The sequence below is a fragment of the Cynoglossus semilaevis genome, chromosome 16, assembly GCF_000523025.1.
Source record: "Cynoglossus semilaevis isolate Cse_v1.0 chromosome 16, Cse_v1.0, whole genome shotgun sequence".
Lineage (NCBI taxonomy): Eukaryota > Metazoa > Chordata > Actinopteri > Pleuronectiformes > Cynoglossidae > Cynoglossus > Cynoglossus semilaevis.
The window spans coordinates 3,322,126-3,345,334 of NC_024322.1; the positions used below are offsets into that span (position 1 = coordinate 3,322,126).

Below are 23,209 nucleotides of genomic sequence, written 5' to 3' on the forward strand. Positions count from 1 at the left end.
GGGGGGAGGAGGCGCCGGGCCACCCCACACCAGCATCCCCGCGGCGCAGCAGCAGCAGCAGCAGCAGAGCCGCATCTACTCCCAGACGGGAGGCTTCACCGTTAACGGCATGCTCAGCTCACACGCCGGACAGAGCCTCATGCACCCGGGATTGGTGCGAGGACAGTCTCCGGAGCTGGACCACGGCAGTCCGCATCATCCTCATCATCAGCACCATCCTCACCACCACCACCAGCACCATCACAGTCACCAGTCACACCTTCACCAGCACCACGGCGTCAACCAAGAGCCTCACTCGGACGAGGACACTCCGACCTCCGACGACCTGGAACATTTTGCCAAACAGTTCAAACAGCGACGCATCAAGTTGGGCTTCACGCAGGCGGACGTGGGTCTGGCTCTCGGCACCCTGTACGGCAACGTCTTCTCCCAGACCACGATCTGCAGGTTCGAGGCTCTCCAGCTGAGCTTCAAGAACATGTGCAAGCTGAAGCCCTTGCTCAACAAATGGCTGGAGGAAGCCGACTCCACCACGGGGAGTCCCACCAGCATCGATAAGATCGCGACGCAGGGCAGGAAGAGGAAAAAGCGCACGTCCATCGAAGTGAGCGTCAAGGGTGCGTTGGAGAGCCACTTCCTCAAGTGTCCCAAACCCTCCGCGCAGGAGATCAACTCTCTGGCGGACACTCTGCAGCTGGAGAAGGAAGTGGTCCGGGTCTGGTTCTGCAACCGCAGGCAGAAAGAGAAGCGCATGACGCCGCCTGGAGTCGGCCGGACCCCGGAGGACGCGTACTCACAGGTGGGCAGCATGGGTCCAGACACTCCGTCTCCATCTATAGACTGCAAGAGGATGTACAGCGACACGTGAAAACGACTTTAAATATTTACATCAGCGCAGCGTCCGGACATAGTTCGACAAAGTTGTCCCTGAGTAGAATTCAAAGAAATAAGTTGGACAAACTCGGAAAAATAGTTCGGCCGATGACACCAAATTCTGTTCAGATCAGTCAAACTAACAAAGAAAGATACATTTCATCAAAGCAGTTTACCGTTGATAAACTTTCATTTGAAAGGTTTTCATTTATATGACCGATCCCCACTAAACTCTCCCGTGTGTTTCTCGTCTGTTTTCTTCTTCAGTGCACATGTCTGTTGTTCTCCACAGAAAATGTCCCTGTTATGCACCACGCCGACTTCTTTCTGCACTACAAATCAGCTAAATCTGAAGGGAAAACATCATTTTTTATCCCCAGTCATTTAAACCTAAATCCCACACCAAAAGTCACAAAAAGTACAATTTCACACACACTCTTAAAGTGGACAACTGTGTACAGTCCAAAGTCAACTGTCCCCCTGATGCTGCAGATTTATGTCTGAGCTCTACATTGTATTTTATAAAAGTGAGAGACATTGATTGACCGTGTTCTAGGTTGTTTTTTTCTATGATGAGCAATAACTGATCTTTCTGTTCGAGGTGTTTTTTCCACTTCTCTGTTGTGTATGTGGATTTATGTTATTACGCAGTTAAAAAAAAAAGAAGTCAACTCCAGTGTTTCTTCATATAAAGCTGTTTTTATTCAATTTTATTTGGACGTTATATAACCAAAATCCCTGCATAAGTTAATGTAGAAGTAAATCTGCTGTGTATTCCTGTGTGGTCATTTGGATTATTTATTTTTGCCCGTTATCCCCTTACTGTGTTTATTTTCGCTGGAACAAGGAATAATTTAAATAAATCTGAAAAGGGGGGGAAGAGAATCTGTGTGGAGACATTTATAACACACACACACACACACACACACACAAAGAGAGGTCAAATGGTTAACCTATTTTTACAGATTTATAATGTATTTTATATCCGGAGATATTTCAAACATTTTAAATTTTAAAAAAGTTTGCCTGAGTTTCCCTCTGATAAGCAACATTTGGACGTCATGTTTTAGGACATACTTTGACCTTCATGAATAATGTCCTAAACAGTGGAGTAAACCATTACTACTTAAATATTTACCTGCTGTCGTTTGGTTAGCGTCAACACGTTCAGTACGATTTTTTTTTAGTATTAAGTTCAACAAGAACTAAATTTCTTTACACTTTTCTCCGTCTTTTCCTGCTTTTCTTTCTTTGTGTCAAGCTTTGCTGTTTGTTTGATATTATGACAAATCACAGGAAAGTCCAAACAAGTTATTAATCACTTTGAAAGTCCCTCGGTGTTGACTAACACTTGTGGATGTGAATTTGTTGATGATTATTATGAGTGTTTATTATTCGGACCAGTCTGTGTTAGCTAAAACCGGCCTGACCTGAGGTCGTAACTCTGACCCCTAACATTTTCATCAGACCGACACTGAAGTCGACTGTTGTTATCACGGCTGATGATTCACACAAACCCACCTTTTATTTCTTAAGGTGTGCAGCATCTCTGTGTTATGTAAAGCATCATCCTAGGATGTACAAATCTGAAAAAAAATAAAATAAAATAAAAAATTAAGATTTACAAGTAGCAGAAAACCTGCCCAGCTAAAACAATAAACAAATATGTGAACAGGTATTTGATGTTGTACAATAACTGTAGTCTTCAGCTTTAACGTAATATAACGGCACAAAAACAATTGTGTTATAACAAAAGAAAGAATCGAAAAGTAAAACAGACCAAAACATTAAAAAAAAAGAAACCAGACAGCTATGTTGTAGCTGAATTATTTTCTATAGCAGAAAATCATTTTCCCACTTCTTCCAGTTTCTCTGTTCCTTTTTTCATAATGTGTCTGCAAAAATGAAATTCCATGGCTAAGAAGTCTGACTTTTTTTTCTTTTAATTTTTCACCTTTAATCAAACAAAAAAAAAACCTCAAAAAACATAGAACAGCTGCATTTGTGAAATAAAAATCGGTCTATGTGGAGGCACTTGATCGCTCCATGGTTTTCTCCATGCAGGTTCTTCAGTTTTCCTCCACAGTCCACGGACATGATGGACGAGGTTAATAGTTCACTCTGAGTTGACCTCATGTGTGAATCTGAGTGTGAATGGTTGTAACTGGTGATTCTGTCCAGGGAGTAACCTGTCTTTGTCACTACTGCTGTGACCTTACGAAAAGAATCAAACTGTAGAAGAGAAACAAGTCAACTTAGACCGTCTGACGTTATCATGTGATCCAGCAGGGGGTGATCTCAGCACCTCCTGACTTTTTGATTTCCTTGAGGTACATCAGTAAAGGAAGACGGGCACATTATACTGTATGTTGTTGTATGTCGATATTTTAAGCCCATCTTCAAAACACGCGTCAATGAGAACATTTCTCAACGAGCTGGAGTCAAAGGTCAGACTGATAATCATTCTGGGTGTCGGAGCAGAAACTTTTGTTCCAAAGAAACAGGGAGTGACGTGTCAAAGATCATCTGGTCAGCCACAGTAGCTGCTGAAATCCTGACACATAAACCTGGAAGTTAATGCGTAACCGCACGGACGTTAGAATCTGCATGAGTGCATCTGGCTCCCGGTGCTATGAAAACAAGCCACTGAAACTCGGACACAAGTGAATCACGTTTGCACTGTTTTTATGGATCTCTCTCCCCTTCATTTAAACACAGGTAGGCATTCAACACTAACATGACAGGATCTGTGTGTGGGGGAGTGTGTGTGAGAGAGAGAGAGAAGGGAGAGAGAGGGAGTTTGTGCGTGCCTTTGCTGAACATTGGCAGGATTTTAGGAAAACTTTGGCCCGGTGGTTATAAATAGCAGTTCCTGCAAATGAACAGTGGGTTTGACTGAGTCTCTTCCACGTCGGCTTTTACATCTGTCGTCACCTCAGGTAAATCTTCAAACATTGGAGAAGCTGAAAGGAAACAAGAGGATGTGACAAGGTCACTTTGATGGCTGACTGTAACGTGGGAGATGAGAAAATTCCAGGACTTTTTGGATTAAAAATACTTCCAGGGATGCAGTTAGACACATCGTCAGTGCTGCTACATTTGTTTTTTCTAGTTTTGCAACGTCACACACCATCCAACATTAGCACTGATCCTCGTGTTTAAACTATAGTTAAAAAGATGTGGCCGGTGTCAGGCTGTTGTTTTTATTGGTTCTTGTTAAATCTGATTCACTTTAACTGGCAGTTCATTTTTGTCTGCTATTTTTTGTGATATTTTTTTTGCTACACAGCAACATGTTCTGAGAAAATCCTTCTCTATTTTTTTTCTTTATTATGATGAGCTTTTTCTCAACTGTAATCTTAACTTATACAGGTATTATGAATTATAATATTTTAGTATGTATGTACATGATGGATTTCCAATTCCATCAAGTAAAAAAAAAGCTCACTCATAAAATAAAAAAAGATGACAGAATCTAAGCTTCCAGAATTGCAGTGTGATCCCCTCAAAGCTAAGCCATGTAAAGATGGGAGATAAGGTTGGGATTGGGGGAGATAAAAAATCCCTTTCAAGGGTTCCGTCGTTACGTGATGTTGGATGTGCCTGTGAATATCAATGCTGGAATATGAAGGCGTATGAGCCCATGATGATACGGCAGCTAAGTCAACCACACAGTTTGACGTAAACAGAGCGGTTTATCCCACCAAGGATGGAACAACTACACCTCCACGCTGGTCTACAGTGTATGTGAGACATGTGAAGAAACCTATGCTTTTCATACGTGTGCTAACCCATAAACATCACTGTGTAGCACACCGGTTCTCAAAGTGGGGGGCAGGCTCTTAAAGGGGGGGAGGACTTTGTAGTGGGGGTGCAGTATGAAAATAAATTGCAGTTTCAATATTTTCTTTAAAGGTGTCACAGTGGGGGACACCACCCTTATTATCAACTGCATTCCCTTTGTTCAATGAGAATAGACATTTTGCCCTCATTTTGTACTGATGATGTTCCTGAGTTCTGAGGAAGCTAAAATACTTCACCACTGTAGTAACTGTAGTGTTCTGGATACCATATCCCAGGAGATTCTACTATTGACTTATAAAGTTCTAGATCGTACGTGTCAAACTCAGGCCCGGGGGCCAAATATGGCCCACAAGGCCGTTTTGTGTGGTCCGTGGGAGCTTAAAATTCATTTAGTAAAGTCCATGCAGCGGAGCTTCTTAACCTAAGAAATTAAACGGTTTTTTTTATTACACAGCAATGAACAATATTTGTAGCTTGAATAAATAATAAACAATTGCAGAAACATGTATTAGTCTGTTATGGAGTAGTTACATCTATAGCAGCGCTTCCTAACCTTTTTTGTTCCAAGAACTGGTCAGCCAGTACCACCTGTTACTACAGACTGGTACCAAGGTACTGAGCATTGAACGATCATTAAAATGTCAAAATAAAACATCTACTAGACTCTATTCTGTTTGTACCAGAGTCTGAATGACTTTTATTTTGAACTCCTGCCAGATTATTTTTCAATAAAGAAAGTAAATAGATATGAATGGATTTTCTTTGAATGAAGTAAATTAGTAAAAAATAAAGTATATTTTTTCACTGTGTCTGGTACCAAATGTCCCATGGACTGGTACTGGTGGTTGGAGCAACCCTGATCTATACAGTCTTCCATTTACAACCGGCCCTTCAAGGGGAACCGTATTGCTGATGTGGCCCCCAGGCCTTCAGTTTGACACCCCTGGTCTAGATCGTCAAGTTAATTGTTAGTTCATTCTAACTTGGTACTAAGAAAATGCTACCTGACATGCAGCATGTCTCTCAGCCCTATAAGATACTATGATGGGGCAATTCAAACCACCCCCTGCTCTCCAGCTTCTTGAGCCATATGGTGTTTTTATGCACTAGTATGTTACAGTAGCTGTAATTGTTTCTTGCATCAATGGGACGGGAACTGTTGGTAGTCACCCATTAAAGTTGCTATTACATCCTCCCACAACAACTGCTAATATAATGGCCCGTAATTGTTCTTAAAGCTCCTTCAGAGGCACTTTACATCAGCAATTATGCCCCGATAAACCCTGTTTATAATCATTGCTGTTTGTGTCTTAAAGTTCAGTCTCGCACACACACACACACCTGCATCTGTTCAATATTCAACAACAGCAAAGTTTTCATCCACAACTATTTCAACGTGGTTTGCACATTATCGGTTTCCAGGGTTTGCTGTTAATTATTTTCACCTTGGGGAGACTGGTTAACGGCTAAAGTCTAACACTGATTAACACGTTACGGGTTTTCTCAGTGTGAAAAGGAACTCGTGAGACTCACACACACACACACGCGCGCGGCTCCTACCTGGAGTCAGAGGCAGTGGTGTGACGGAATAGCTCCTACCTAGAGTCAGAGGCAGTGGTGTGACGGAATAGAACACCCTGGAAGTGCTTTTGATTAGGCTTTAATATCACAAATAATGAAATATTTGACTTTCATTCCGTCCTGATGTAACACAGTCGTTTTAAATTGTGTGTTCTCTCCTCCGAAAATTATTATTTGCACCTTTTTGGTAAAGGATGAAGTACAAGAGTTTCTCCATTAGAGGGGATTGAAAGCAAACATCTGCAGAACAATGGACAGGGAAATGAAATTTCTCACCGTGGAGCTTTGTGTGTGTGTGTGTGTGTGTGTGAACGTGAGGAGCATGCATGTGCCAGACCGCTGGAGTGGAACTGCTTTGACGGGCATGTTCAACACATGGGCATGATGCCAATTTAGACAAGCATACAGTGCAGGCCCATGAAGGCGAATCTCAGCCTGGGTACGGGATCTGTGAAGACGCTGCGTGTGTGTGAAGATGGAGAACACAACAGTTCCATGATCACCCGCAAATTAATTACATTTTATCCGCGATAAGATAAAACTGCGTGCAGTGAGCTCATCTCAGAAACTGCATACTGAATTATCCAGACTTTACTTCGTGGTGCGTTCACATGTAATCGTTTAAAACTGGCTTCAGTCTTAAATCCAGACAAATAAAAACACGAGCACGTACTTGAACGTAACGGTTGACCGCCGAGGCCAAGTGGACATGAGGTTGTTTGCTGCCATCTTCTGGACAAATGTGTTAATGTAGACGATGATGAATAACGATAAAGGATGATTGACCTTCAGGATGACTGTCTATCTTTTGCCTATTTGGTCAGAAATCTAGGCTAATCTAGGCTACATAAACACAAAGATGGCGTAAGATTTTTGCAACCAGCTTGGATCCCACCAAAAGACATATTTCACATACAAATGTTGGCAGTTCCACGGTGAGAGACTTTGGATTAATGTCAATGGTGTACATGTGCATACACATCATGGGGATACATTAAATTGAAATACTAAACCAGACATGTTGCTTTTATGTTAGAGAATTATTAATTTATTTTCTGTCCTAGGTAAAGTATGTTATCTGTAAACAAGATGTATTTTATATGGAGTTGCAATGTTACAGTGTATTGGATTAATGTTAATGTAAGTCCCCCAACAGCATGCCTGCTACAACTTTATCTTTATAATCACTGTAGTGCAAAAGAAAGAAAAGAAAAATATTTCAACAATGGATGGAAAAAAGCAAAAAAAATCAAATGACCCCAAAACACCTGCCTGCAAGTGTCAGCATTTTTTTAAATTATTTTTGCCTTGTCACGTGATTTTAGGGGATTAAAATGTACACTGTAGATTATTTTATTTTATTTTATTTTATTTTATTTTATTTTATTTTATTTTATTTTATTTTATTTTATTTTATTTTATTTTATTTTATTTTATTTTACATACGCTGCTCCTTTAATTCTGGGGACCACCTGCTCTCGTGGCGTCAGCAGCGTCATCTGCTGAAGGCAAATGCTGCAATCGATTTACGGCAGCAAAACGTTCAAAGTGGGATATTTTAAGAAAATCCTGGCGATGTTGGTGAACGCAGACACAGAGGAAACCTCCACATACCACAGACGAGAATAGAACTTAGAACCTGCTGGAGCCAATGACTGACGGTAAGACTGGTCTGTTGTCTGTTCACAAGGTCTGTTCTGTTTTAGTGCGGACGGAAAAGATAGATGGAGATGTGTATGATTCCGTGTCCAAAATCTGAAATTATTTCTTTATGGACATACGTGCGCGCGCGCGCGCGCGCCTGAGTAAGAGTGAGAGAGCGAGAGACACAGACAGACAGAGAGAGAGAGAGAGGTGTGAAACGGATGTCTGATGTTTAAATATATTTACATTTTAAGAAATATATAGAAATAGATATTGGTTTAAAGTGAACATTCATGCCACTGAAGGCTGTGACTGAGTGGCAACGATGTCGTAATCGTCTGACTGAATCTAGATCACGATGTGATTTCCCAGCACTCAGAATTCTTTCCAGAATGTGCCTCCAACAGATCACTTTAGACTCGAAATGATTATTTTCAAATATTTGACTGTGAACCTGGCAGTCTTACTGTCACTTATCATTGTCGCCTCTGATCATTGTCATTGATCTTTACTGTCATTTAAATGATGATCATCTTCCGGGATATAAACCTAAATATTCATCACTATCAAATCATGAAAAATCTTGGGTTCAACAAATTGATGAGTGTATACAGTATATGAGTGAAAACAGAGATGTTTTTGACATTGTTGACCAGGTTACCTAATCCAGGGCCTGCAAACTGTACTTTAAAATATGGTCCATTAATGTGCATTCACATGACACTCCCCTCTCACTATAGATTGTCAACATGGGTCTGTTCAATTTCCTGTCTCACTCCCAGGGTGTAGCCACGCTTTTGTTTGATGTGAGGTGAAACTGACGTCTGCTAATGCTCCCACCTCGATGGATTATTTCTCTACCTTTACTGTATTCAACTTTATCACTAGTATGTAGTTTTATTAGAAAAAAAAAGTTCAAGCAGAGTGTATCAAAATACTTTGTATTCCTCATCTTTTGTCAGACCATTTTAGACGAAATGTTTGGTTAGGACAGTTTGCACGGGTGATGAGAGTATATGCTGCTTGTTTCCATGGCAGTGATGACCTTGTTACCTTGGCAACCACCAGCCATGCTATTTACTAGCCTGTGAGGGATTTTGTGTTAGAATGTGGCTGCAGCGACTGAAGAGATCACATTTAAGATAGATTGTCATGTGGTTGTCATGTAGACTCGAAGTGATCCAGTAGTTATAATGTTACCTTTCCTGTGGCTCAGTAACAATCCACAGTGATGAGAACCGCACACACAAACTGACAATATAGGGGCCTGTGACAGTCCTGCAATTATTTATGTCTATTTAAAAAGATTGAATTGTTTGAATGGCTTGGCACATTGTTTCCCAAAGACTGGGTTGCGACCCTCAGGTGGGTTGCAAGATGTTTTTTTTTTGGGTAGTCTCGCATCACGTTTGGGTTTTTTTGGGTAGTCTCGCATCACGTTTCCCAGGAGTTTACGAATAATGTCTATCGACTTGGGTTGCGAAGGTTTGTGACTTGAATATCAGGTCAATATGAACAAATATGTGTTTTGGAGCAATTGTCTAAACCTGAAGTGTTTTTTAGTGCTAGTAATTATTAACTTCTTCTTAGTGTTAAATATGTCTGAGCTAATCTTGGTACATGTCCATGAAGATTCTCAGTCATCCAGGTCACGGTCAAGGTCAAAGAGTCTGTTAGGAAACTGGACATGAGATTTTCTCAAGAAGACATTTCGCCTCTCATCCAAGAGGCGTCTTCAGAAAGAGCCTCTTCGTCCAGTTGCCTAACAGACTCTTCAACCTTGACCATGAGCTGGATGACTGAGAATCTTCATAGACATGTCATAGTTTCATTTCAGTAGCACCACAAAGGGGCCACATGAATCTTATCTGTTATACATAAACACAAGGTATGATATGGCTGAACCAGGGGTCTCCAACCTACTGCTTCAAGGGCACGTGTTTAATACAGACTTTCCGAACAACGTAATAATAATTAGTTGTGGTACATACGATAGTAGACAGTGTGTGTAGGTTCTTAAAAATAGTTACATCGAGGGAAACTGGACGGATTAGGTTTCTTGAAGATGAAATTAAATTGCTGACTATTCCTTTTCCATCCACCAGGAGGAGAAATGGACACCTGCTGACATTTGTTTCATGAATATGCCTCCGGGTTTAATCAAGACTGTTTTCAATTCTGAAGTCCAACTGAAGGCGGAGGACTTCACCTTGGGTGTGTAATCTTTTGTGTGTGTGAGTCAGTGTGTACATGAATTTCATGAAACTCAGCTGTTAAACATTAACCACACTGAGGCTGCGGAACCTCACACTTGCGTGTTTCATTGTCCTTGGGTGTGGCAATGGTATTTACACGTGTTGCTGAGTAACTGATCTCAGCTTCTATTTCTGATGTTTAAAAAGACACCTTTGGAACGTGAGACTCTCTGACACATTAATGCAAACACTTTTTATGCTGTGAAATGATGTTCATATGGCATTTAGGAGAGATTAGTTCAGATTAGATTAGATTCGAAGGGAGTTGCCCTGTGTGATTCTACAAGCCCAAACATGAATAAAGAAGAAACAAATGACCAAGTAAAACCAGAAAACGCTTTGCAGAAAACCTTGGACTAGAATTTAGAGTATATGATCCCTGTAGAGTATATTTCATGGTTAATGTATGCTAAATGTTGGTGTTTTTGTGCCTTAGATGTCACCATGGAGGACCAGCAGCAGAGATACCACAGCCTGTCCACGCCACATTAATAATCAGCCATGTAGACTCTTTTTCTTGTTCTGGGTTGAAATCCTCTGAGATCTTTGCAGCCATGGCCTTCTGTAATGAAAGCCTGTTGGAGAAATGTGACTTCATGGAGCCAGAGGAAAGTCTGCCGTCAGAATCTACGACTGTTCTGGCATCGGTGACTCTCCGTGTCACTCTGGCAGCCATAATGATTTTTATGATTACCATCGGTTTTCTTGGAAATGCCATTGTGTGTCTGATAGTTTACCAGAAACCTGCCATGCGTTCTGCTATCAATCTCCTGCTGGCCACGTTGGCCTTTTCAGACATCATGCTGTCTGTGCTCTGCATGCCCTTCACCGCCGTCACTGTCGCCACTTCTGACTGGAGCTTTGGGAGTGGTTTCTGCCGAGCTGCCATCATGCTGTACTGGCTGTTTGTCCTGGAGGGCGTGTCCATCTTGCTCATCATCAGCGTGGACCGATTCCTCATCATTGTTCAGCGGCAGGACAAGCTAACCCCACACAGAGCTAAGATACTCATTGCTGGTTCCTGGGTGTTAAGTTTGCTCGTGTCCCTGCCTTCAGTGGTGGGTTGGAGGACAGGTGCAGCTGGTATTGGTGGCTCCTGGGCACCACAGTGTGTGCTTGGCTACAGTGAGTCAACGGCAGACCGTGCATACACGGTGCTGTTGGCAGTTGCTGTGTTCTTTGTTCCATTTACTGTCATGTTGTACTCCTACATGTGCATCCTGAACACGGTGCGCCACAACACCCTCCGCATCCACAACCACACCAGTGAGCACTCCTGTCTGCCGGCTCTCAACCAAGTCAGCAAAATGAGGCTAAATGGCCTACAGCGCCCTCCTCAGGTCAAGGTGGATATGAGCTTCAAGACCAGAGCCTTTACAACCATCCTCATCCTCTTTGTTGGCTTTTCCGTGTGCTGGTTGCCTCATACAGTGGTCAGTCTGTTGGCCGTCTTCAGCAGACAGTTCTACTACAGCTCAGTCTTCTACCCCATCAGCATCGCAGCTTTATGGCTCAGCTACCTGAAGACAGTCTTCAACCCCGTTATCTATTGCTGGAGGATCAGAAAGTTCAGAGAAGCCTGTCAGGAGTTCATACCCAAAAGCTGCAGACTGTGTCCCAAAGTGCCAGACAGGAGCCACAGAAGAGTCAGGCCAAGTAACATTTATGTATGCAACGAAACTCAGTCGGCGGTTTAATACCCGAGGAGAATGTCATACATTAAAAAAAAACAGCAGCTGTTTACAGTTTCAAGGTCATTCTTCAATCTATCTATCTATCCATCTATCTATCTATCTATCTATCCATCTATCGTTCTATCTATCTATCTATCTTTCTATCTATCTATCTATCTATCTAGCTATCTATCTATCTATCTATCTAGCTATCTACCTATCAATCTATTTCTCTGTGCCAGTCTAATGAAGCATTTTGTGATTTTTATTTAAACGTGCCAAATGTATTTTGTTTCTTTGCAACCTTATTTTTAAGGTTTCTTAAAACTTGTTTAACATTTTGTGATTTTTATTTAAACGTGCCAAATGTATTTTGTTTCTTTGCAACCTTATTTTTAACTTGCTAATCGAATCAACTGAAATGTTGGATGAACATTTTCCAGAAAGTTACCACACAGAGCAACAGAGATGATTGTGTCCCTGTGGGGGGCTTCAGGGAGTGCCTGAGTTTGGTTCTTGGTTAGAAAAAAAAATCATACGGTAAGACAGAACCATATAGATAGAATGTGGTAGTTTAAGATGCTCTGTTGATGTAGTTATAGTATTTGTCACACCAGACAAGTACTGTACAACACCATTACTACTCACTGCTCTATGTCATTCAGACATTGTCTCTGTTTGTACATTTTGTAGAGATGCAGAAACCGAACAACGCTGGTTGCTCTGTGGCCACGCAGAGGCGCTGTTCTGCAGCAGGTAGAGACACGTGACTGTGCTCTTCTTGCTAATCGAATCAACGACTTCCCGGAACAAATCAGACAAACGTCTGTACCTTGGTTATGTAACTTGTAAAAGCAGTTATTCAAAAACAATGACAGATGATGTAATTGCATGTAAGCCATTGTTGACAGTCCAGGTTGTTTGTATTTGATATTAAAAGGAACATAAAACATGCTGGATTAATGGTTTAATGAATAGAATCAAATCATAGAATCAAATCATATTTAATATATGTTTATTATATAATAAATAATCTACATATAATCTAATTTTGTCTACAACACACAGCATACATCAACTATCCACTACTGTTGAGAAAGATGTGAAGAAAAAACAAACGCACAAATCATTAAAAAAAAAAACCCAAATGTGTGTTCATCATTACCAAAACCCCATGATCGTGACATTTTAACGTAGATCTCGTGTTTACTGTAGCATGACTTTACTCTTCTAGTTAATAAAATTACCAGATCAGACGGATCATTTGATGACAGATCAGTCTCAGTGTTTGTCAGTGTTTCAGTCCTGTGACACAGGACCATTCCCACACTGTGACGTTTAATTTGCAGGGATGTGTTGAAACTTTTGTAGTGTGTTTTAGTGGTAATTAACGAGGTTACATTTGTACAAACAATTAAATCATATGTAGACTAAGACAAGACACAATCTCATTTACCTTGAACACAGTTGCAATAATTGAACATTACAGTAGTTAAATGCAGACATCAACAACCAGTAATGGAGTATTTTAAAGTGAAATTACAGGATGTTTATGTTTAATAATAGACAAACTATAAAGATAAGCACCAAATAAACATTTATTGAACTGTATCCGTATCCTTTTTGGTACTTTTTCATATTTACAATTTACGTTCCAGACGTTATGACGACCAGGCGCGGTGTATGCTGGGAGCACCAGAACGTCAATATGGCGGCTTCCAGGGGAAAAGAACAGAAAGATATTTCTTCCTCTGATGTCGACTTATTACTACACCCTGAGTTGTTGTCTCAGGATTTTTTAAAGCTCGTTTTAAAGGAGGTGAGTAACAAACGTAGATTATGTAAAAACTGCGCTTATTTCTGATTAATATTTAATAAAACCGGCATTGCTAACTACTTGGTAAAGTGTTCAGTCAGCAACGATTACACGTTTGATGGCGGGCTAACGGCATTGTTTTGGTGTTTGTTTTAGAAACACGTTCGTACCGCAGAGTGTGGGGGTCGGGACGGGCTGACGGAGCTTTATCTTCGGCATGTAATCCCTCTGCCGCAGCGGACTTTGCCCAATAGCCGCTGGGGTAGAAGAGTGGCGAAGAGCCGAGGGTCAACAGCGAATCATCGGACACCCAGGTACAGTGTTATCTCTATGATACTGGACTCTCAAGAATCCCAAAATATTTTTTAAATAAGTAAATTTTCTTCAACTGTTATTAGCCGTTTTCAAATGTAAAAGCAGAGTTACAGGTGCAAACATGGATAGCTTCTATTGTGTTTAACAAATCCCCAATCCTTTGAGCCAGGGGTCTCTAGGATAGGACAATGGTGCCAAACCTGCTCTGTATGGTTGTCACAAGAGCACAGTGCCAAATAACCGAGGCATATCGGATAATCAAAAACTCTGTCCTGCATTATGTGCAAATAACATTGTTTGTATTGGTTGTATTTTAGCTAAGATGTGTATTTTTATAGGTGAAAATTGAACCACATACACTATATCACTCTCATTATTCATTGTTTTATAATTTTTTGGTCCAGTGATGACAACAGTAGGAAAAGGCCGCAAATTGTCTTTGATGGCAGTTCCGCTCATTCCTGTCCACTAAAAGTGAAGAAAGTAGAGGAATCTAACACATCAACACGAATCACCGACAGGTTAAAACCTCCACCAGTTGGAAACCAGTCTAACCCAATCCGCAGGTTATCAGAAAGCTCTTCCTCTTTCTCCTCTTTCTCTTCCACATCTGAACATCTAAACTCTGACACAGCAAACGTCAAACAAGAAGCCATCAGCTCGGTAAGAACTGCTATTTCTGCTGTTCCTACAATAATGTCTTGCAGCATGTAAATGTCAATTATGCTGTTTCTGGGGCTCATATGAGAATTTATATTGAATCAAACCACAACTGATGTTAAACCAGGTCAAGGTTAAACCTTACATTTTATACAAACTTATTCCCTGTAAAAATCATAATAAAATATCTCCTTCTGATCTCTTATCTTCCAGGCTGCAGTGAAATCTCCGGATGTTAAGAAGAAAATCCAGCATGTAACGTGGCCCTGACCCTTGGACACATTGCTCCTCTCATGTCTCTGGTCACTGAGAGTCTTCACTCCCTTTCCTCCTCATACTGTATGTCTAAACATTCAGACACAACATTCAGCACTTACCTGTGAGTAAAAGCCACCTCTCTGCTCTCTGTTCGGTCACAGAGCCAATATGATGGAGCAGTTCATCTCTCCAACCTCAAGTGCTCTTAACATCAGTTATCTATAACCTCAGATGGCCAATGCATAATGCTATGGGCTTTAATTTTATCTTTGTGTGGATTAAAGGACGGGAGTTGCAATGCTTCTAATAAGTCATTATTGTTTTCTTTTTGGGAGAATAACAGACATGGTCCGTGTATGCACCAGTGGTTAGCAACACTGTGAGTGATCATCAGGTGAGCCTTGGAAAAGTATCAAATTCTGTTTAATTGTTTTGAAAACCATTATTGATTTAGTGCAAATAATTTCTTTGACAGGCAGCGCAATTAAAAGCCCTCCCATTAGATGGCAGCAGATTGCTATAGAAATAAAAAAGAGAGAGACTTAGAGCTGTTAAGATCTTTGTGTGTCTTTCTTTAGTTCCTGCAAGTATATCAGGGTTGTGTTCAACTAAACAAGTCCAGGGTTTCAGTTTAAGTTTTGAGTGAACTGACATTAGAAGACCATTTAAATGAATTACATTACAAGACAGGACAAGTTGACGTCACAGTTGACAATAAACAAAGCTTATGTAACATATTAGGTTTCATTACATTTTCAGAAAGTGTATTAACTTTTCTGGCAAGGGTTTCTTTTTATGTTATTTAATTTTATTGAAATTGAGAGTCTCAGCATTAGGGATGAATACTTTGGCAGGAAGCATTTTTTGTTTTTACCATTGGGGAAAATAACATCAAGTCAACTGCTCATCTTTAAAGTATGCGTGATACAGGATTGATTTTCACGGTGATAGTGACTGGACAGTAGTGACTAAAATGCAATAAGGCCTTGAGTTTTGAAAATTGAATTTTGTGGTTTGATTAATTTTATTTTAGACAGAAGCTACACAGATTTGTGATTTGTAATAGCAGTGTTATTTCGCATGCATGTTTCTTTTAAAGTTTGCATTGTGTAAATAATCCCTTAGTTCAGGATGGGTTTAAGTGTGTCTGGCTGAAACTATTTTTACTTCACTGGTTTTTGTAGGATTGAAAAAAACAAAGCATTTGTGAAGTTGGCGTCGTCCTTTAAAAATTCCTAGGAAACATGAAGTCTTTTTTTGAACGGGGTTTATTTGAAACTGTGGTGGATAATTGTTAATAATGTTGCTCAAACACATTTTTCCAATGTTTGTAAATTCTTTGAATGCTCAAACCAAGTGTTATATTTGTAGTACAAACAGTTGCTTTTTGTAAATAAATTATCACATATACTAAGTACATCCTTTAATTTATTACATTTTTGCGTTGCCTTTGAAAAATAAACAAACAATAAAGCAGTTTGAAATTAACCGTCAAGTTTGCGGCATTAAAAGGTTTTAGATGTAGCCACCAGCCAGCACAAACCCTTGAGGGTCACACACTGTCTAGATACATATATTATTTATATTTTAAAATAACATTTATGATATAAACTATATTGGGTTTAAGTTTATTTTGTACTAATTAGAGTAATTTCATGCACAACCACAGTACATTAAACATTTGTATATGTAACTAATCAATGTCGACATTTCTTTAGTTAAAGCAGGACATATTCACAAACCTCAAACCCTATAATAATCCATGCACAAAGCAGTCATTATAATTATTACCTTAAAGTCTGCAATAAATTCTGCTGATAATTTTCAAAAAGCATCCATCAAACAGTGTTTGTTGTTGATTTATGAGCAGATATTACATCCATGCCAACAGTTAATTTTTTTATTGATTGATTTTATTCAGTCAACATTCAACTAATGGTTACTTAGTTAATATTAAGTTTGAATAAATTCCTATAATGCTGTTAGTAGTTTTTAATTTGGTGTCATTAAAACCATCTTACATTTGTAGCAATGTTAAATATCTTTGCCAAGATAGTAATCGTTGCTTGTGCCTTGTACTTGTATTTGTATTTGTATAAGTATTTGTAGTCGGTCAGACGAAGATTCTTGTCCTTTACTCGGAATCTTGAATCAGATATCCTTGCCGCATTCTGGGCATAAGATATCATCACGCTCAGTGAGGAACCCACGTCCAACCAGGGACACAGAGCACTTCTTACAGTTGAAGCAGTCATTGTGCCACTGGCGCTCCTCGAAGGAAATGTACTTGCTGCCGCCAAGACCTGAAAAAATGAATTCACGTCATGTCAAGATAAACCTGAGACTTTGTATCAGGAAAAGGTCTGTGAAGGTTCACTGTCATCTTGATCAATACCATCCTCAGAAATTTAGAAGAAGAAGAAATTTAATCATAGGTAACTCAAAATGGCAGTCACATTTATCATATTTTCTGGACTATAAGTTGCACTTTTTTCATCCTTTGGCTGTGTTTGTGACTTATACTCTATATTTCAAAACATAATTTCACGTTTATTTTCACACTGTCAGAGGCTAGGGGGCACTCTAGTCTTGTGTACCAGTATGTGCTACTCCTGTACCACTGAAAATTTACATGTTCATTATTTTCACGTTGACAGCCACTAGAGGGCACTGGTGCGACCTGCACTCCGGAGCGACTTATATGTTATTTTCTTCTTTATTATTCATTTTTTGGGTGGTGATACTCAGGTGCGAGTTATAGTCTGGAAAATACAGTAGGTGGTGAGTTTAGGATTCCACTGTGACCCACCGTAAGTGTGATCCAGAGTGGCGACTCATCAATCTTAATAAGACTGACAGAGACTCCAAAAACCACACAAATGGCAACAAATTAACAACTAAATATGAAGTTTCCCATCTGTCAGTCAAAACAGAACTGTATTTGACTATGGGTGAAAGTTCTTTAAGCATCTCAAATAAGTCTAGTGTCTACTTTTGATCTTCTAAACACTCCTCCTACAACTGAGAAATACAGTGTAGTTGCTGTCTTTACCACTAATTGGCGTAGTGCAGGAAGCACACTTCTTAGCATACAGGTTGCAGAAGCAGTTGAGGCAATAGGCAAAGTCATCTCTTGAGGTGAACCTCTGGCCAGCCAGCTGCTGCTTGCAGCTGGTGCACAGGAAGCAGTCCTTGTGCCAAGGCTGGTCACGGTAGGTCACGCCACCAGTGGTGATTGGCTGAAATGGAGGAAATGACACATTTGTTTGTGGTTTTCTGGTGATTGTAATGTGAAACCACCTGTCGACATCTAGAAACGTAGAGCGGCAGTCTAACCTTCTTGCAGTGAACACACTGCATGGCAAACTGCTTCTCATAGCAGGGCACGCAGAAGTTGTTGCTGTCCTTAGGGATGAAGCTTTTGGTGCCGATGGGCTGCTGGCACCTCTGGCAGGTGAAACAGGTCTCGTGCCAGCTGTTGCCCTTGTGCTCCATTTTCCTAGAGCCTGGTGGTTAAAGAATAAAGTGAGCTGGGTGGATTCCCAGATAACACAAGGTCAAGATCACATGTGGACGTCCTGCCTTACCAGGCATGATGGTTTTCTTGCAGGAATGGCACTTGGAGGAGTACTCATTGGAGTAGCACTCAGTGCAGAGGAGCTGCTCATCCTTGGTGGAGAAGGGCTTGTCCACCAGGGAGCGCTTGCACTGGAAGCACTTGAAACAGTCCTCGTGCCAGTGACGGTCCTTGTAGGACAGATCCTAACGAACGGTCATAATGACAAGTTTCAGTAACACATGAACGGAAACGGTGACATCTAGTCATGTCGAATGTAAATTCTCCTACCCTGGTGTTGCAGCCAATGGGCTTCTTGCACTCCTCGCAGGTGTTGGAGTACAGGCTCTCATAGCATTTCACACAGTAGGGATTCTCCTCTCTCAGGACATACTTTTTCCCAAAAAGGGATTCCTTGCAGTAGTGGCAATCGTAGCGATCGGTCATTTTGACCTAAGGTCTGCCCCCGCTAGAAATTAAGCGACAGATAAATATTTTCTCCATTCCTTTATGAAGACAAGGAATTTACATTACCAGAATTTCTTGCATCAAAATAATTCTGTCAAAAAAGAAAAAAAATCAGGCTACACTATAAAAGTCAGTACGAACATCTTTTCTATTTACGCTTTCATCTCCTTGTCCAAACCTCTGGACAGTCTTTTATTTTGGTCTGGGTCAGCGGTTGACAGACAAGGAGGATATAAATAACACCTCTATCAGTCCTGCTTAGAGACAGTTAACTTTTGACCCAATGCATTCCTACACCCTGCACACAACTGTACTCTGACGCATCCATCACCTCACCTCCAGCTGTCATCGCCAGATCACAGTGACCCTGGTCTGTGTGTGTGTGTGTGTGTGTGTGTGAGTGGGTTTGAGTGGCACTTGAAATAATGACTACTCACAATCTGCAGCTGTCTGTGGTCTGGCTGCTAAGCCCTCTGGTTATCCAAGCTGCGGTGCCTGAATACTCGTCCCTCTATGTTGACCAAGTATAGTTGAGGCTAAATATTTGACTGGGTGTGAATTTAGGAGTCACATAGCAGAGAAACAAAGGGGAATAACGGTGCAGCTCTCCTGTTAACGCCACCCCAGGCCTTTTGTCTCCCTTCCCTTACACGTGCAGCTCATGTGACTATTATATGTCTATATATATGAGAAGGGAAATGGGGAGAATTAGTCCCGTTACTCATTTTATTGGATTTCTGGTTTAAGGTATTGGATTTCTTGGCTGCCCTCCCATCATTCGTCTAATTGGTGTTTAAGATGCAGCTTTGTACTGGTGTTCCCTCAAACCTCACTCCTGTGCAGCGCTGCATTGACCTATCTGTATTTCATTTTTACTTTTTTTGGTTCCAACTCCACTTCTATACAGATGACTGTGAAACTTAGGTTATTCAAACAAACACCAAATAAAGCCTAATTCTTTTTGGGAATAAAACATGCTAATGAGCCTTTAATTTATCAGTCAAATTAGTTATGCAGTGGTGCCTCAGTTATGTACTGTATGTTAAGGCAAGAATTGAAAGAATTATTTGGGTTCAGATTCTTAATGTAAGGCTTTCTTCTCATGGTGTCATGTAAATTTCTTTGGCTTTTTTAATCTTAATACTGAAGCATTGGTACCTGAATCAGAAGTTGACTCCTGGGTAAGTCATACACCCCTGTGGGCAAATGTCTGATTTTGTGGTTTGGCTCCATCTAATCATCCTGACCTACTCAGTTATATTTTCCACTGATCAGTTCCAAAAGATCAGTTGTATGTATTTTTACTCGAACTCGCTTTGTTTTCTGGTGAGGTTTATAAATACATTGGGTTTTGTCTGGATTAGATTAAATTATCTGTTACATAGTGCTAAGACTACTTTGATCTATTTGTGATTCCTTCCTGGTTCAACGTTGAGTGTTATGTGATGTTGCTCATGTCCACAGAGTTATTATCTGCTCCCTGCTCAAAGTTAAGACGTTTAATCTTGCCCTCACCCCTCTGCTCCGAGCCTCCTTTAGCCATCCCACATTCCCTTCATTGTCTGATGCCCCCACAATGACTCACCTCGTTTATATAAGGACTTATCTGACTCCTAAAAATAAAAAAAGATAATCTCAACCTGCCACAAATGAAACCTCTATCCACTTAGATATACTGTGCAGCTGTTTCTCAGTCGCTTTGATTCTACCCCGGCGGTAATTCCTCGCAGTTTATCTGCAGCCAGTTACATGGTAAGTTCCAGTAAAAGTTCCGTTCCTTTAAAAACAGAGTTAAAGTCATTAACTCTAGGAACATGACAGTAATTAAATTGGAATAAGATTCAATTTCAGCTCTACATCAAGATGTTTTAAAGCTGTACATTAGTGTACGGATTTTACAGAACGTATTTGTGAGATCAACTACTCTTCCCAACCGAAAGACAACCAAAAAATTCATATTAGGTCCTTTCCTTTGGCTGGGAATCATTTTTTTACAGTACATTTGGAAAAGAACAGCCAAATCTGCCATAGTTTCTGCATCACCTCATGTTGAACCAATGTCTTCATAAACAGTTTAGCTGCAGAGAAGTGTGAAGCTGATGAAGAGGGAGGGAAAGTGATCCGGGGTTGACGAGGGCCGTGCATTTTTTTTGCTGACCCGAAATAGAAATGAAAATGGTTTGATGACAGGGGAAGTCAGGGAGTATCTGAGAAGATGAAGCTGAAGTCGAGGTGGTGAAACAATAAAGGACGCTGGTGACGATGGAGAGAGGGGAGAGAGAGGAGAGAGGGGAGAGCTGTGCAGGTGATGGGAAGACGTACAAGAGGATGCAGCTGTGGACCAGGAGATGGAGGGGAATGGTAAATGAAGACCAGTGATGAGGATGAATGGAGGGGGGACAAATGGAGGAGTGAATGGATGGAAACAAAGTTGGGTCTTACCTTCCTGTTTGAGGAGTGTGTGCCTGTGCGGAGTCTGTGTCAGACTGAGGGTAGGAGCCTGTGTTGAGCTGAAGTTACTCCTGATTGCATTACTCCACCCATCGTGGGCTAATTGAAAACAGGGGCGGTGCCATTGAGGGAGTGGTACCAGGGGAACAGAAAATCTTTTTTTAAAAGCTCTATAAATACAGTGGTGCTTCACAGAGATTACCCCCCCCCCCCCCCACCTCCCCTACCATTCACTCACTTGACCAGTCACAGAGTGGCCGTGTGGCCTTTTAAGGCCACTCTGTTGTTCTTTATTCACAGCAGTATATCCCTGCATTTCTGTTTTGATCTATTTTTTTTTATTAGAGATAATGTGTCAAACAAGAGTGTCACTAAGAAATAGCCTGAGCCTACAGTCAATTCTAGAAACGGACCAGTCTTTTTTTTTTTATCTTCAATACATTCAATTCGGAGTTTCACAGATGGCGATCCATTTTGACACGTTAGCATCACAAACTTGCTGCAGATATGTCAATAAAAGTAAAAAGAGAGATATTTATTATAATTATAAAATATTTAAGCAATATATAAAATCATCGTGATGTAAACATACATCATCAGATGTCAGCAAGTTACTGAGTGAATAATGTTGATGTTCTCACCTTCATACATTGACATCTATTTTCCTTCAAATGGGATCTCAAAGCTAAAAAAGTTGTACTGTGAATTTTTGTAAACATTAAACTGGTTCAGACTCGACGTGTCTCCTAGAGACCTTTTTTTTGACCTTTTTCATACACCTCGTTACTGAGTTACATCTTCGTCTTTTTCCATTTCTAATATGTGCAACCCCACTGCACTGACTGCGTCTTACAAATAGTCTGACAGTATTACCGTAACACTCTGCATGCACGTACTCTGTTACATAATACCTCAATATTCCAATGGCCTTTCAAACAGATGGAAAACATGCTAAGGGTCAAAGATCATTCCTACTGTGAAATTCAGTCGTGCTCATGTGTCTCATCTGTCTCTACTTCCCAATATTCCTCCTCCTCCAGGGAATTACACATTCATTCCCAAACAGCCAGCGAGTGTTGGATATGGTATCTACTGTAGGCCTGGCAGCGACGGATACCCACTTGGTTTCTAAGAAGATTCTTGCACTATTTTCTGCAACCCCATGCTCTGCAACAGGTTTCCCTGACCTGGTGGTTCCTGGACACCGTCCAGTCAGAAAATGCGTCATCAGTGTCCCATTAAGATTATCTCTCTCACACTCTGTCTTGCTATCTCTGCCTTTACTTGCGCACATATTCATACTGCTGTTCTTTTAAGGACTCTGCACTGACTCTCATTCATTTGTACAGCCAGACCAGATCCCTATTGTTAATAATAACCAAAACCAGCTCAACTAAAACATTTACATTAAGTTTAACGGAGCCTATAATTTTGCACATTCACAACCAATGTAAATTGGCACATTACGACTGATTACTAATAGAGAAATGGTGTTCATGTAAACACAGATGTAGTCTGAGATGTGTGAATCCTAAAATAACTAGTGAAATAATATTGCAAAATACAAAATATTAACCTGATTAACCCTTTATTCAGTTTAAATACCTACAGTAATTGATTCAGTATGTAGACCTAGTTCATTCTAGGGGCAGATCAGAGAGTCAGTGCAGAGATCAGTGTAATTTTATAATGTGTTAAAAGGCATCGGCCTAATAATATAGTGATGTTGCTATGTGGGCTAGCCTTAGCTGAAGTGCATTTACAGCAGAAGTGACAAACTTTTTTCATAAAGATAGAAAAATGCAAAACATAAAAAAGCTATTTTTTTTTACTTAACCATATCAAGAAAGTTTAG

The 23,209-nt window shown here is 40.5% G+C and overlaps 4 protein-coding genes across 4 annotated transcripts in view; 3 read left to right on the forward strand and 1 right to left on the reverse strand.

The window, feature by feature from the left end:
- pou3f3a (POU class 3 homeobox 3a) overlaps window positions 1-1,536 on the forward strand; it is a 3,190-nt gene extending 1,654 nt beyond the window's left edge. Inside the window, exon 2 of the mRNA XM_017039755.2 lies at window positions 46-1,536. Coding sequence (XP_016895244.1) covers window positions 46-868 — 823 coding nt within the window. The 3' untranslated portion in view covers window positions 869-1,536. The remainder of the gene's footprint in view (window positions 1-45) is intronic.
- A 6,234-nt stretch (window positions 1,537-7,770) lies between these two features.
- Window positions 7,771-11,953, forward strand: gpr45 (G protein-coupled receptor 45). The gene is made up of 3 exons (XM_017039735.2): window positions 7,771-7,919; window positions 10,008-10,116; window positions 10,594-11,953. Exon 3 carries the CDS (start codon window positions 10,712-10,714, stop codon window positions 11,852-11,854), a length of 1,143 nt encoding a protein of 380 aa, XP_016895224.1. The 5' UTR covers window positions 7,771-7,919; window positions 10,008-10,116; window positions 10,594-10,711; the 3' UTR covers window positions 11,855-11,953.
- A 1,538-nt stretch (window positions 11,954-13,491) lies between these two features.
- Window positions 13,492-16,293, forward strand: c16h2orf49 (chromosome 16 C2orf49 homolog). The gene is made up of 4 exons (XM_008328084.3): window positions 13,492-13,649; window positions 13,803-13,960; window positions 14,366-14,624; window positions 14,835-16,293. The coding sequence occupies exons 1-4, from the start codon at window positions 13,494-13,496 to the stop codon at window positions 14,889-14,891; spliced, it is 630 nt and encodes a 209-aa protein (XP_008326306.2). The 5' UTR covers window positions 13,492-13,493; the 3' UTR covers window positions 14,892-16,293.
- Window positions 16,134-21,571, reverse strand: fhl2a (four and a half LIM domains 2a). Its single transcript, XM_008328085.3, has 6 exons — window positions 21,346-21,571; window positions 18,727-18,904; window positions 18,467-18,641; window positions 18,216-18,385; window positions 17,932-18,118; window positions 16,134-17,182 (listed from the first exon to the last, which is right to left on the reverse strand). Exons 2-6 carry the CDS (start codon window positions 18,880-18,882, stop codon window positions 17,031-17,033), a joined length of 840 nt encoding a protein of 279 aa, XP_008326307.1. The 5' UTR covers window positions 18,883-18,904; window positions 21,346-21,571; the 3' UTR covers window positions 16,134-17,030.
- Between the last annotated feature and the right edge of the window lie 1,638 nt (window positions 21,572-23,209).

Excerpts from the sequence above, each read along its gene's own strand:
- c16h2orf49 (XM_008328084.3), top strand. The coding sequence starts at position 13,494 with ATGACGACCAGGCGCGGTGTATGCTGGGAGCACCAGAACGTCAATATG. Across the intron at positions 13,961-14,365 it reads GCGAATCATCGGACACCCAG|TGATGACAACAGTAGGAAAA; the intron begins GTACAGTGTTAT and ends TTTTTGGTCCAG. Across the intron at positions 14,625-14,834 it reads AACAAGAAGCCATCAGCTCG|GCTGCAGTGAAATCTCCGGA; the intron begins GTAAGAACTGCT and ends CTTATCTTCCAG.
- fhl2a (XM_008328085.3), bottom strand. The coding sequence starts at position 18,882 with ATGACCGATCGCTACGATTGCCACTACTGCAAGGAATCCCTTTTTGGG. Across the intron at positions 18,119-18,215 it reads AGTGTGTTCACTGCAAGAAG|CCAATCACCACTGGTGGCGT; the intron begins GTTAGACTGCCG and ends CCTCCATTTCAG. Across the intron at positions 17,183-17,931 it reads CTGCACTACGCCAATTAGTG|GTCTTGGCGGCAGCAAGTAC; the intron begins GTAAAGACAGCA and ends TCATTTTTTCAG.
- gpr45 (XM_017039735.2), top strand. The coding sequence starts at position 10,712 with ATGGCCTTCTGTAATGAAAGCCTGTTGGAGAAATGTGACTTCATGGAG.